This window comes from Lichenostomus cassidix, chromosome 23, assembly GCF_008360975.1.
Source record: "Lichenostomus cassidix isolate B80296 chromosome 23, HeHo_3.0, whole genome shotgun sequence".
Taxonomy (NCBI): Eukaryota; Metazoa; Chordata; class Aves; order Passeriformes; family Meliphagidae; genus Lichenostomus; species Lichenostomus cassidix.
This window is the reverse complement of record NC_139503.1, coordinates 5,463,799-5,478,238: the sequence shown is the minus strand read 5'-3', so window position 1 is coordinate 5,478,238 and position 14,440 is coordinate 5,463,799. Positions and strand designations below refer to the sequence as shown.

The window sequence follows — 14,440 nt, the reverse complement described above, 5'->3', positions numbered from 1 at the left end:
AAGACCATTGCCCCTGGATTTCAGGAAAACCCTTCCTGCTCTAACACTTTGGGATATTTCCCTTAAAAAATTCCCACTCAGCTGTGGATCCAACACCCATAGAACCTCCCAGAGCATCTCTGCCTCCCAGAGCTTGGGAATTCTCTGCTGGAATTCCCTGCTGGAAAAGCCCAGCTGCAGATCCCACACTCCCAGGATCTCCCAGAGTCTCTTTCACAATAAATTCCTGTAATTAGGGAATCTTTGCAGCCAGCCTGGCACGTGGCAGCTCTGAATCGCCCAGCCTGGGTCAGTAATTGTCCTTTCTCTGTGCTGGGACTCTCTGCTCTCACACACACCTCACTGTGGTGCTCAATACTTAAGGGAAAAAGGGAAATATCCACAAGGGAAGACAGCAAAAACCCTACATTGTCCTCTACATTTACACTCCCTGAATAACCTGAACAATGCAGCAAAACATTCCTTGGCCTCGGTGATTCCTGGGAAAAACCTGATCAGCCTTGAGGCCAAAGTCCCCAAAGGCTGCTTTTTCCTGCTGCATTTCCCCACTTCACCCCCTTGGGGACACCTGGGAGCTCCAATTCCCAGTGCCCAGTCCCAATTCCCAGTGCCTGACCCAAATTCTCAAGGCCCAACCCCAATTCCCCGTGCCTAAATCCCAATTCCCAGTGCCCAACCCCAATTCCCAGTGCCTGAACCCCAATTCCCAGTGCCCAACCCCAATTCCCAGTGCCCAACCCCAACCCCTGGCAGCCCCAGCTCTCCCAGCCCTCAGGATTTCTCCTGCCAAGCACAGAGCTGGATTTTTAGCTTTCCTCAAGTTCTCATTTGAGAAAGTTCCCAATTTTCTCAGCCCCAGCTTGCTGGCACACTCCAGGCTGAGGCTGTGCAGATAACCCCACACTGGGAAGGGTTGGGGGTTTGTGAGGAGCTGAACCCCTCATGAGAGCTCTTGCAGCCCCAAAACCACCAGAATTCTGCCATCAAATGGTTTGTTTAAATAAGGATGCCAAGGCAGCCACAAAGGTTGAGAAGCTCTGGTTTGAGTGCTGATCTGAAACATGGGGGAGAAATATCTGCTCTCTGCAAGCATCACTACTGTGCTGCTCCCCTGAGAGGAGACACAGAAACCAGGCTGGTCTGAGGTCTACGAGGAGCCAGAGCACCCAAAACCCAGAAAAATTCAGAAAACTCGGCAACATCCATCGGATTGTTCTCAATGTAGGAATAAAGGTTAGAGACAAGAGCACCCAAGCGTGCAGAAACACCTGAATTTCCAAAAAACAGATGCCAGGGGAGATCACCAGGAGTGTTTGCCTAGACTCTGCCTCTAATCTGCCCTTTTTCCAGTTTAAAAACCCTCTAATTCTTCAGTCATATCTCCACACCAGCAAGACCAGCTCATCATCTTATCAGGTCACATTTTCTCTGTGTTTGAGGCTCTACAGACCAAAACCCTGCAGTGACAGCTGCTCTGCATTCGTATTTTCAACCCATGCACAGGATTTTGCCCCATGGCTCTAAAGGGGACTCTGCACCCCTCCCTGCCCATCCCAGGGGACACCCTGGGCAGCAGGAAAAGCCTTTAAACACCTGCAGGGAGTGATCTCAGCTTTTCCCAGTGCTCCATCCTGGGGGAACTGAGCTGCCTTGGAGCACGTGGTGATCCACAAGTCTGGGACTGAGCTTGGCTGCAGATTTGGGATGAAACTGCCTGAGGAGCTCCTCAGAAAAAGGATTGAAGATAAAAAGTAGGTAGAGAAGCTTTACCGTTATAAAAAAAAAGAGAGAGAAAATAATTTTTAAGTAGTGGAAAGCAACTTGGGAAGGTGGGATATTAAAAAAAAAAAAAATTACATGCAGACCTGCCCACCATATCCTTCCATCATTCCCAAGAATTCCACATCCCATCTGCCACCCCCAGGACTCTCTGGCAGTCAACACTAAAGAGAACTGAAAACCAACTACATTTGGGAACATTAAAAGGAAAAAAGAAACAAACCCAAAAAGACACCAAGCAGGAATCAGATCCACACCAGCCTTGCACAGAGCTGTCTCCTCAAAGTAATGTTTTCATCATTAGAAAGTGACAGAAAAGGAAGTTCCAGAAGCTCAGAATTGCTTTCTCAGAGTCATCTTCCTGCCCTTTTCCCAGCAGAGCACGGATGGAGTGTCAGACACTCAGCCTGGCTCTGCCTGTTTGAACATCAGCATCCTAATTGATTGCACAGGACTCAGAATCCATTAAAAAAGTCCCACAAATCCCATCCCTGCCCGGGAGAGGCTGCCTGCATGTGCAGATGGGAAGAACTGCCTCACCCTGAGTCAATCTGATAAAAACATTCTCCTGCTCTGCTTCTCCCCCCAATTCACGGCAGGGATTGAGGATGAAGTGCAAACCCCAGATTTGGGGCTCTGCCAGCAGCCCAGGGGTGCTCTGCTCACACTCCCAGCTCATTATCCACACATTGGCCCCTGGCAGCCAGCAGCTCCCAGCCAGGCACTGGGAATGGGACAGCCCAGGGGAGCAGGATGTGCTGCAGGACTTCCCACAAACCCTTCTGCATCTTCATTTTCAACCCCCTGGCCGAGGGAAGTGTCTGAAACAGCAGGAAAATGTTTATTCCTAGGACACTGAGGGCAGGTGCCCTCTGGGAAATGCAACCACCAGGAGTGTTTGGAGCTGCTATCTGCATCCAGCATCCAGCCCTTCCCAGGAATTTGGCATTTCCCTATCTCAGGGTCATCTCTGACCCTCAGCCTTTCCTCCCTTCTCTGCTGGCACCAAGCTGGGCCATTTTCCTCTCCATTCCACACCTCCTTGATTGTGAGAACTCAGAGCTTCCAGCCTGTCCCTCTCCCACTGGATAATTGCAATCCCTGCCCTGCTGACCAATTCCTGCCTCTCTCCAGGCCTGTCCAGCTGCCAGAATGGTCTGTCTGATCAAATCCTCCTCCTTTCCACCAGCATCCTCTCAGCTGTGGGATCACACAGCTCTCTGGGATCAAGGCACTGGGAAATGTTCCTTCAGCTGCTCTTGGACATCCCATTTGCTCCCAGCTCATCCCATTTGCTCCCAGCTCATCCCATTTGCTCCCAGCTCTTCCCATTTGCTTCCTGCTCTGCTCTGCCCAAAGCCCTGGAATTCCCTGGTCCTGGAGCACCCACAGGCACTTTCTGGCCCAAATGTTCTTTGTTCACTTTGGTATATAGTTATAAAATATATAAAATATAAAATAAATATAAAATAACTATATAAAATATAAAATATAAAATATAATATAAAATCACACCAGCACAGAGGTTCCACCCCCAGACTCCCCTCACAGCAGCATCATCTTCCCCCCATTCACCTCCCCTCCCTCCCAGACCCCACAAACCTTGCCTTCCCTGCAGGGAATGACCCCACATGGAGCACTCAGGGTTTCAGCAGCGAGGCCCAGACGCAGATATGAGGTGGAGTCACAGCAAGGTCCAGGGAGGAGGCAATCTCCAGCCCTGTGGGTGATCTCAGCAGCCCCAAGGAGACACACGAGGTCTAGAAATGCAGCCCCACTGCTGGCACCCTTGGCTTGGCAGTGTTTAGCACTGAGCCAGGGGGTCTCCAGGGCCAGAGGTGCCTGGCAAGGCATGAAGAGACTCCCCAAGCAGGGAAGGGCTGCCTTTGCCCCTCCTTGCTCCCTGGATTCATCTCTGCCCTGCAGGAGAAAGGCAAATGCTGCTCTGTCCTCCCCAGGCACCCACCTGTGTCCATCCCAGAGCAGGAGATGCTCCTCCCCACCCATCCACACTGACCCTTGCATCCCCAAGGTGCTGCAAGCAAAGAAATTGCTTGGAGAACATGCAATAGTGGGTAGATTTTCAATTCCCTTAGTGCCCAGTGTGGCACTGGAGCAGCCCTCATCCCCAGAGGGACCCAGCCAGGCACCCCAGGCACCTGGGAGAGGCAGCAAAGGCATTTTCCTGCTTGATCCCTAAATTCACTAAATCTTCATTTCAACCGGAACCAACAGCAATTCTTGTCAGAGAGATGATAAAACTCACAGTGAGTGGAGTAAGGAAACCCCTGGGAATGCTGGGCTCAGGAAGAGCATCCTCCTCCTCCTCCTCCTCCTCCTCCTCCACCAAGGACCACGCTCACCCCAAATCCCACAGAGGAATCCCGTGGGCTTGGCTGCCTGGATGCTCCCAGGGCTCTCAGGGGGAAGGAAATCCCTGCAGAAACTCGAGCAGCCCACACGAGGTCAGGCAGGAAACTGGAGACGACATTTTTTGATAATTGGCTGTGGGAAATTAGCACCAGGCTGTACCTCGAGCACGGGTCAGGAACAGGGCTGGCTGCCCTGGCAGAAATAATTGAGGAAAAATAATGAAGGAACCCAGACAACATCCTAAACTCAATCCTTCGGAGTTTGTCAGATTTCCTGGGAAAACAGGAATAAGCTGCAGAATAAACCCAGAATTTGTCAACTCCACGAGGAGTCCAGGAAACATCAACAACCCCCAGTGAGGAATATTGAGACACGTTGCTTAGGAGTCTGTGTGCCTCACACAGCAGGAACTGAAGGACTGAGAGGAGGATTTGTCCAAGAGTCCTGCTGAGCCATGAGCCCACCAGCCCCAGTCCCTGCTGGATCCCAGTCCTGCTGGTTTGGAACAGCCTGTGCAGGACCTGCTGGGCACAAACAGCTGCTGGCACAGCAAAGGCTCAGGGGACATCCTGCATCCCCAGCTGACCTGGGCAGACCCCAGTGTGCCCAGGGCAGGGAGAGCCTGAGCCTGGCAAGTCCTTGTCCCTGCAGGGAAGGGCTGGGATGGCACTGGGAAGGGTCTGTGCTGAGGGACTGAAATGTGTGCAGGATTTAATCAGGTTTTGGGGATTTAGTGGGGTTTGTTACACCCCCATCTCTGAGGAGACACGGGAGGGAGGGAGGGAGGGAGGGAGGGAGGGAAGGGGGGAAGGAAGGAAGGAAGGAAGGAAGGAAGGAAGGAAGGAAGGAAGGAAGGAAGGAAGGAAGGAAGGAAGGAAGGAAGGAAGGAAGGAAGGAAGGAAGGAAGGAAGGAAGGAAGGAAGGAAGGAAGGAAGGAAGGAAGGAAGGAAGGAAGGAAGGAAGGAAGGAAGGAAGGAAGGAAGGAAGGAAGGAAGTTGAATTTGGTTGAGGCTGAGCTGCTTTGCACAGATCCTTGAGACATTCCCAAAGGTTATCCCAATAACTCACAGGTTCTTGTCATAAAAGCAAGGAAAATGCAAAGCTCTGCCCTGAGCTCTGCAACATCCCCTGCCCAAGGCAAGGCCTTGGAATGAGATGATCTTTGGAATGAGAGGATCTCTAAGGTTCCTCCCACCCCAAACCGCTGTGGGACTCTGTAACATTTGGGGTCATGCCTGAAGCTGCTCCTGACTGAAACGAATCTCCTGATTCCAAGTGGATAATCCATGGTTATTTCCATATTATCCAAAATTCTGCTCCAAGAGCTGCTGGCAGGCAGGGCAGCTCTGGGCAGTGATCCCTGTGGGATGGGAACCTCCCAGCTTTTCCCTGTTCCCTACCTTGCTGCTCCCCATCCAAGAAAAGATTTCCTGAACAAACCGCTGGAAAAAAAAGATTTTTCACTTTGACTGTTCCCTGAGTTACCAGGGAAAACATTTTCTTTTTAACTAAACCCAAAATTAATGAGAAAAGCCCAAATTTTCATGAAGACACATTATGGGGAGGAAAAAAAGCATTTGCTTCCAGTTGAATTGAAGCTTTTTGTCAGATTGGCTTTTAAGTATATTTTACTGTAAGAATATAATGATTTTCAAAGCACAAAGCACAGATTCCTTTCATTTTGCAAATATTTTTCTCTCCTTGCTGTTTTTCTCTCCTGTTATTGAGGAATGCATCTTTCCAGCAGCCGTTCCCACGGCAGAGCTGCCTCTCAAACAATTCCTCCTTTTATCTTGTCAGCATTGGGAGAATTTAAAGATCTCTCCCTCCTTCAATTGCCACCCTGTGTTTTGTCTCCTTTGCATTAGGTTTTAAAGCGGAAAAATCGTTTTTCTCGTGCTATTAAATTTTTTTTTTTTACTATTTAAAGAGTGTAAATTTATGGTGATCAAAGAGACTGAGGGTTCTTTTATGAGAATTATGGAATCAAGGAATAGCCAGAGTGGGAAGGGATTCCCAAGACCATGGAATCCAATGGTCTGTCCCTGCTGGGCTCAGAGGGACAGGAAATTCCCCTCTGCATTGGTGGGAAAGCCTTGTGTGCAAAACAACTACACAAAACAACTAAAATTCCACATAGAAACCCCACTTTTTTCCTAAAATGTCCTTTCCAGAGGCTGGATAAACACCAGGGCACAGGGTAATGCTTGAGACTTTAGATTCCTGTGCCAGGGAGCAGCTGGGCACAGCCAGGACTGGGTTTAGTGGGGGCAGCCCTGACCGTGCTGAGGGACTGCAATTAAATGGTCTCTAAAGTCCCTTCCAACCCAAACCACTCTGAAATTCCATCATTCTGGGATCCCCAGGAGAGCTGTGCAGCCACAGGGCGGCAATGCCTGCTCAGCACTTCTCAGGACAGGGAAAAGCCAGCGACCAAAGCCCCAGGAGATGCTGGAGGGAATGCTGAGTGGGCAGTCTGGCACTGCCTGTCCTCGTGGAGAAGTTTGGACACCAATTTCCTCCATGCAAAGCAAACAGACTCAGGAAAACCCCTTTCACTCAGAAATGGAAATTACAGGAATTCTTTGCTTGTATTGAGGAAGACAGGCTGGGAGAGCTGGGAATGTTCCCCTGGAGAGGAGAAGCTGCAGGGAGAGCCCAGAGCTCCTGGCAGGGCCTAAAGGGGCTCCAGGAGAGCTGCAGAGGGACTGGGGACAAGGGCTGGAGGGACAGGACACAGGGAATGGCTTCCCAGTGCCAGAGGGCAGGGAGAGATGGGATCTTGGGAAGGAATTGTTCCCGGGGAGGGTGGGGAGGGGCTGGGATGGAATTGCCAGAGAAGCTGTGGCTGCCCCTGGATCCCTGGCAGTGTCCAAGGCCAGGCTGGAGCAGCCTGGGACAGTGGGAGGTGTCCCTGCCATGGCAGGGGTGGCACTGGGTGGGGTTTGAGTTCCAAACAAACCACTCTGGGATCCTGTGGTTCCTATTTAACCCCACAGAGGTTGTTCCCAGTTCAAGCACTGCCTTGGGGCTCTCAGGTGAGTTCACTGCCAGGTTTGTAGGTGAATTTGGGACTCGTCCTGGGCAGAGGCAGGAGTTGCACTCCATGGTCCTTGTGTGTCCTTTCCTACTCTGGACAATCCCCGATTCCACATTTTAAGTTAAATGAAGGAGGATCACCCTTGGTCTCCCTGGCACTCAGAGCAGCTGGAAGTGCCTCAGATTCCTCCTTCCCTGGTGCCCTGCCTTTGGGATGAGTGACTCCTTCCAAAACAAACCCTGGGAATTCTCAGAACTCCTCTCAGCAGCCGAGGAAATCCCTTCAGATCATAGATAACCCCAAAGTGGTTTGTTTTTTTTTCTCTTATGCATCCATTGATTAGGTTTCGTGGTCAAATCTGATCAAACAGCCCCATTTTCTCATTCTCCTTGTAGCAGGAGAAAATCTTTTGCTGGACAAGCTAAGGGAGGCAAAACTATGGCTTTGTGGTGTTCCTGAGAGCCTAAAACCCCAAAAAAGGGAAAGAGAAAGGGAAAGGGGAAGGAAGGGAAGGGAAGGGAAGGGAAGGGAAGGGAAGGGAAGGGAAGGGAAGGGAAGGGAAGGGAAGGGAAGGGAAGGGAAGGGAAGGGAAGGGAAGGGAAGGGAAGGGAAGGGAAAAAAGGAACAGTTTTCCAAAGAGCCAAATGTAGTTTTCACTATCCATGGCACTGGTTTGGGGATCTCAGTTTAAGTTTTTAACTTTGTCTATCTTGCTCCTGGTTTTCCCACTAGTTGCAATCAACTAATTAACCAAACCAACACATTTTCCCCATCCCAGCAGCGAGGATCAGGCTGGGAAGCAGAAGCCATGGATTGAGTGTCCCCAGCCTGCTCTCAGATGTCACCGTGGGCATGGCAGCAAGCAGGGAACATGGCCCTGAGAGCAGCACAGCCCCCTCAGGTCGATAGGCAGCTCTGCTTTCATGATGTCAGATTGCACAATGGGCACACAGGGGTGGCTGAAGGTGACACTGAGCCCCCGAGGAGTCCCAGCCCTGCTCCTGCAGCGCTGCTGGCCAGCCTGACCTTCAGAGATCATTTTCCCTGCTCCAGACCCCAGAGCATCCCTCAGGACAATCCCGGTGGATGTTTTGATTGGCACAGCCATTGACCTGGCTGGTTAATGGTTCTCCCCAACACCCCAGGAGCCTGCAGAGCCTCCAGCCTGTCCCTGGGGTGTTAAATGACTCCAACCTCTGCAGTCACAGCCTGGGGCCACCTGCTTGCCGTGGGGTTATTCCCAGCCCGACAGAATTCCACTCTAAAGAAAAAGCTGCTGCTGAATTGCACATGGAGTGACTGCGAGAGATGTTCTCCAACGGGAATTCAATCTTTAAACAGAAAACTCAGCAGATCTCCTCCCCAGTTCGATGTGGAGAGGTTGCAGCAGGACCATGCACATCCCTCCTGAGGTTTCCAGAGAACCAGGGACTCTGCAAAGGCTCTGCAGAGCTCTTCCCACCAGGAATCCAGTGCTGAAGGGGCCGAGAGCCCTCCAGGAGCTGGGAACATCCCCAGCCAGGTCCTGCTGGCAGCCCCGGGGCTGCACCCTGAGCTGGCACCACAAATCCTTCACACAGAGAGTGGTGAGGAAAGAACTAAGCCTGAATCCCAAACCCAGGCAGGAAATGCAGGCTGAAGGAACCTGCAAATGCTGGATCCAAACCCCTCATGAGGAGAAACACCAGCAAAGGAACCATCCAGAGGTTGGGCAGAAGCTCCAGGGAGGGGAGGGAAGCCAAGCTGCCCCCAGTGCTCTGCTGGGCTCATCTTTCATTCCTGACAAATGGGAACTGCGCATGGGGAAAGGAGGAAATTTGGCTTTTCTGGTCTTCCCTGAAAGCCAAGGAATATAACTGCAGCTGGAGAGCAGCAGGAGAAATGTCAGAGCTGGTCCTGGAAGGGCTCTGAGGAGCGTGGCAAAGTGATGGCAGTAGGGAAGCCAGAAGAATGCACGGAGGGAAGTGTTGGAAATGGCAGAGAGAAAGGCAAGATCTCAAAAAGAATAAACAATGAGGGGAAGAGGATCCAAAAGAGCTGCAGCAAGTTCACCTTTTGTGAATTTCTTGATGATCTCCCTCCTTGGTTGAGACAACAAAGCATGAGATGACTCCAAAAGCTCTGAAACCAACTGCATCCCACAGGAAAGATGGAACTGGCCAGCAGCATTCAGTGTGAAACCAAGAAATAAGGGGCAAAATGAGCCAAGGAGGACATCTTTATGGGGAAAAAATAAACAAGAGAGTGAAATAATGCCTTGAAAATGGCTGCACTTTGTGTGAAACGTTTTCAAGAGATGGTCAGGACAGGGAGTCAGATCCATTTGGGAGCTTGCAGACAGCACCAGGCACCCTGTGGGTTTATCTGCAGGAAAAGGTCCTGGCAGACACCTGGGAAAGGGCAGCAGGGAAAGGTCCTGGCTGCAGGGACTGAATACCTCGGGATCAGAAACCTTGTGGGAATGAGGCATGGAGCACACAGAGCACCCTGGGAGCACAGCCTGTCCTGCTGGCCCTGGGCAGGGCCATGGGACTCAGACATGAAATTCTGGTATGAAATTCTGATACAAAATTCAGACACGAAATTCAGATATGAAATTCAGAGACGAGTTTCAGATACGAAATTCAGATTTGAAATTCAGATACAAAATTCAGACACAAAATTCAGATACGAAATTCAGAATGAAATTCAGACATGAAATTCAGATACTAAAATCAGATACTAAATTCAGATACTAAATTCATATACAAAATTCAGATACTAAATTCATATACAAAATTCAGATATGAAATTCAGACATGACATTCAGATGCAAAATTCAGACATGGAGTTCCAACATGGAATTCACTGCAGTGACCTTTGTGCCTGTGCCTGGCTTTGTGTCGCACCCAGAGGGACTGTGGCCATCAGTCACAGATGGCACAGAATGGCACAGAACACCTGGAGAGGATGCTCTGGGCTGTCTCTGCCGTGGGGGAGATGTGGTGTCACCACTGCTGTGCTGGGCTGGGGACAGAGCCACCCTGTGAGCACAGGAGCAGGGGACACAGCTCCTCACGGGGTCACCACTGGAACCCCAATCTCTGCCCAAAGTGCTCTGTGAAGGGCAGAGGGGCTTTTCCTTCGAGCTGCTTGAATTCCAGGAAGGAATGCAAGAATCCCCCTGAGCAGCCACAGGGACAGCCCAGCCCAGGGAAACTGAGGTTCCTGTGGGGCTGAAGGAAACAAACCCAGCTGGGTGAGTCCCATGGGTCCCACCTGCTCCAGGAGGGTGACAGGGATTCCTGAGCCCATCACAGTTCTCATTCTGCTGCTCCCTGAGTCATTTCAGGTCACAACCACGTCAGGGATGTCCCTGCTTGGCTCTTTCCATCCCCACAGATCCCAACCTGAGCCCACACCTGGGGCAGAGCTGAGTTCTCCTGCCAAACAAACACCTTTCCTTCCCACAGCACTGCTTTTCCCTCCTGCTTTGCCGGTTTGATCATCTGCTAATGAGGTATTTTGAAATAAAAGCAAATTTCAGCTGGTAACAGCAGAAAAACCACAGGCGCTGCCTAATGGGAGCTTTTTTTCCAACACACAGAAACCAAGACCACCCAACAGCAAGGGCAGAACCCATAAATCCTGCTGGGAATTGCCCACACCAACCTGGCCCCCTCTGCAACACCCAGGAAGGATGATCTTTAATTGTATCCCACAGACACATTGCTTATTAGCAATTTTTAAAAAAAAATTTAAAAATTCACAGCAGCATTAGACCAGTGCTGAATTCCTGAGGCATCCTCTGAATTACCTGGAGCCAAGGTTTAAGATACACATCAAATCTTGCATCCATTCTGGTTTGAGCTATTTGGGTTGGGTGGGATGGAAAATCCCATGAACTCACTTTTGTTCCCCACCCAAAGCCCAGGGAAGATCTCCCCAGCTCCTCCCCCTGATGGGAGCAGCCATCAGGAGCAGCATTTCCAGGAGAAGCCTCTGGAAAGATTAAGGAGATGCAGAGTGCACCTCTGTCACTCCAGACAGCTCCGAGATGGATTTGTGCTCTTCACTCAACCACCCACTCAGAAAAGAGATCCAGGTGATTGCTGACTGAAAGACAGCGCAGAAATAGGGAATTAATGCACTCCAGCTCTGGAGGGCTGAGTTTTTGCAGTGATTGTGGAAAATAAACCGAAATCCAGCTCCATCTGCTCACCTCCAGCAGCACCTCGACATCATTGCAACAACTCCACACAAGTGCGAGACACAAAAAGAGAAATGAAATGAGACACTCACCCTCCTTCAAAGATCTTGATCCTCACCGGCTCCCCTCGCTTGGTTACAAGAGCCTCTTCTTCTGATTTTCCCCTTTTCTCCTCTTCCTTCTCAGCTCTAGTTATATCTTTTCGACCTTCATTAGAAAGGAGCGAAGGCAAATGAACCTATCTCCCCAAAAGAGCAAAACAATCCATGATTACAGACAAAATCACCACACAGCAAACAGCCCCAGCAGAGCCAGCAGCGTCCCCAGGGCTGCTCCCGACAGCCCAGGGCTGGAATTAGGGCTTTTTCCCAACAAATGGGGCCTCTGCTGCTGGATTTGGGGCCCTGAGGGTTGTGCTGGATTTACTGGGAGCCCTCACAAGTTTTTAATTGCCCTCTCCGTGTTATTGAGCTCTTGCCAGCTGGGAAAATGAGGGATGAAAGAAGCGGCGTGGCTGAGGTGACTCTGAGCTTGTGGGGTCTGTGTTCCCAAATCTCTGTCCCTGGATCGTCCTCTCTCTAAAATACACATCTGAAAGGTCTGGAGAGGAGGCATCTGCAGGATTCATATCCTTGACCTCCGGGTTTGCCCCCCATGCACACACACACTCACACAAATCTGGATTTTGGCCACCTCAGCCTGGCAGAAATCCCTCACCAGGCAGCACTCCCGGGTGATTTCCTGTCACTGCTGCCAAGGGCACAGCGCAGAGAAAGCCACAAAACCCACGGGAGAAAAGAACCCTCAACCTCCCCACACATTCCCAGGGTCAAATGTGCTTTTTCACTGTTCAATTGCCACCTCGTTGAGGGGGTTTTGTGTCTAAACCTCGGTCAGCCCAGGATTTAAGCCATGCCTGGACATCTCCCCTACATGCTGAATGCTGTTGGTTATAGGATAGCCCTAAACATCAAAGCTGCCTCTGGGGCTCTGGGGAGGAGGCAGGGAGAGCTCTCCACACCTGGGATGAAATATTTGGATTTTTTTTTTTTTTCTCCCCTAAAATGGAACAGGACAAACCCAGGGAGAGCTCTCCACACCTGGAATGTTAGGATTTTGCTCCCCTAAAAAAACATAACAGGACAAACCCAGGGAGAGCTCTCCACACCTGGAATGTTGGGATTTTGCTCCCCTAAAACCTAACAGGACAAACCCAGGAGTCTCCAGAGAACAGGAAAGCAGATTCCATTCCCCCAGGTCACTTCGCACACAATAGATCTGCCATGCAATGGAATCCCTGTATCCTCACGTGATCTGTAATTTAGGGAAACAGGCTGAAGGCATCTGGGAGCAGAGTTTTGGAGGGGTTTTGGCCCAACTGCAGCCCCTGAAGCCGAAAGCAGAGCTGGTCAGGAGTGGAGGCTCTCCAGGTGATTCATCTGCCCTGCCTTAGCCTTGTCTTGAGGCAATGAATCACCCCAGTGGAGCCTCTTTGTCTCCCCTGGTTTCAGGGGAAGCCACAGAGTGAGCAGAGGAGAATCCAGGGGGATATAACCCAACCCCCCAGCTGCTGGAACTGCCACAGGGTGCTCAGCAGGAGGAGGGATGGACTCACTCGAAAAATAGATTTGGAAAATGAGGTCCAGCATTTCCAATTTGCCCAGGGATTTCAAAGCATTAAATGCACCCTCGGGGCCAAATCAGCCCCATGGCCACACCATCCACACACCCTTCCTAGGAGCCTCCTGGGAATACTGTCCTGTCTCCCTAAATGTGCCATGAATTGTGTGAGAAAGGGCCTGGGACAGAGCAGAGCCACGAACCATTTGGATATTTAACAGCAGCAATGGTCTCGAGCTGGTGGCGCTGGGCATGGAGATGACAGTGAGGAAACCAGGGGCAGGAGACACACTCTGAACCCTCAGAAATTAAACTTTTTGGGTTGGGACTTCACCTCCTGATAGGAGCTACGGGCTCAGAACACTGCTAGGGACAACCTTCCCAGGGCTTCTGAGGAATACAAAACAATTGACTTGCTAGATGTAGCACGAGGTTTATTTATTGCAACTTTCGAAAGCACAGAAACATTGACAGATGAAAGGCACCAGAGAGCCAAAACCATACAGTCACTGCTGTCCCCTTTTACAATCCCGTTGGAATTTACAGAGTGTGCAAGCCCCAGTACAGTGTCACCAGCCATCCCTACATGCATGCTGGAGCCCGCAGCCACTCCAGATAATTCCAGAATTATCTGCTCAGCAAATCCCGCTGGAAATTTCAAATCCCCAAGGCAAGGACGGAGACAGCACATACAGAACTACTGCTTGCTGCATGCACAACTGTACAAAATACCAGAGCTTTTTTACATCTCCTGGGAGGGTCACTGACAGCCTGGAGTTACAGAAAGGAGGGAATATCGAAGGGAAGGAGCCAGAGCAGAGTTAGCTGAGGGTTGGACTCCCCACCTTGGAGTGATGCTGCAGCTACTGCACCTCCTGGCAGTCGCTGTCTCCCCGAGCGTGTGTGAAACGCTGCACGGAGATTTCACTCCCACTGATCACAAATTAGCTCTGTGCCTGGCATGAATTCCATTTATCTCCACTGCAGCTATCAGGGTTTCTCCCTCCCCATCAGGGAGCAAGGCTGGGTTTAGGATCCACCAGGGGAATGGGGCAGGGTGAGCTCTTCCTTTAGCAACCCTGAACCTGCACCGCCAGACAGCTCGGAGGGGTTGGTGTGGGGGTTGGTTGGGGGAAATGCATGCAGTGAAATGTGTATTTGGGTGAGGAAGGGCTGGAGCATTCCTGTTGAGCCTTTCCCTTGAGGGTGTGAGGGTCTCGTAGCTCTGGACACACACTGGGTGTGAGTTTAGCACCATGGCAAAGAGCAGAGCTCGGAGAAGCACAGGCACTTCCTTTAGAGATTGAAATCGAGGATGCTACGACACCACTCAGATAAAACCCTTGGAAAAATAGTGCATAAATCTCAGCGTGGTTATTGCACTGCTCAGGTAATTATCTGCCCTTGTGTCCCTAGAAATCTGTCTTTTGGATTTTCTG

At 50.8% G+C, this 14,440-nt stretch overlaps 1 protein-coding gene across 9 annotated transcripts in view; it reads right to left on the bottom strand.

Annotated features, from left to right (window-relative positions):
- The window catches only part of HIVEP3 (HIVEP zinc finger 3), a 264,012-nt gene that overhangs the window by 36,236 nt on the left and 213,336 nt on the right, over positions 1-14,440 (bottom strand). For all 9 annotated transcript variants that reach the window (XM_085081168.1, XM_085081171.1, XM_085081169.1 and 6 more), the window contains one exon: positions 11,474-11,619. In XM_085081168.1, coding sequence (XP_084937294.1) covers positions 11,474-11,619 — 146 coding nt within the window. The remainder of the gene's footprint in view (positions 1-11,473; positions 11,620-14,440) is intronic.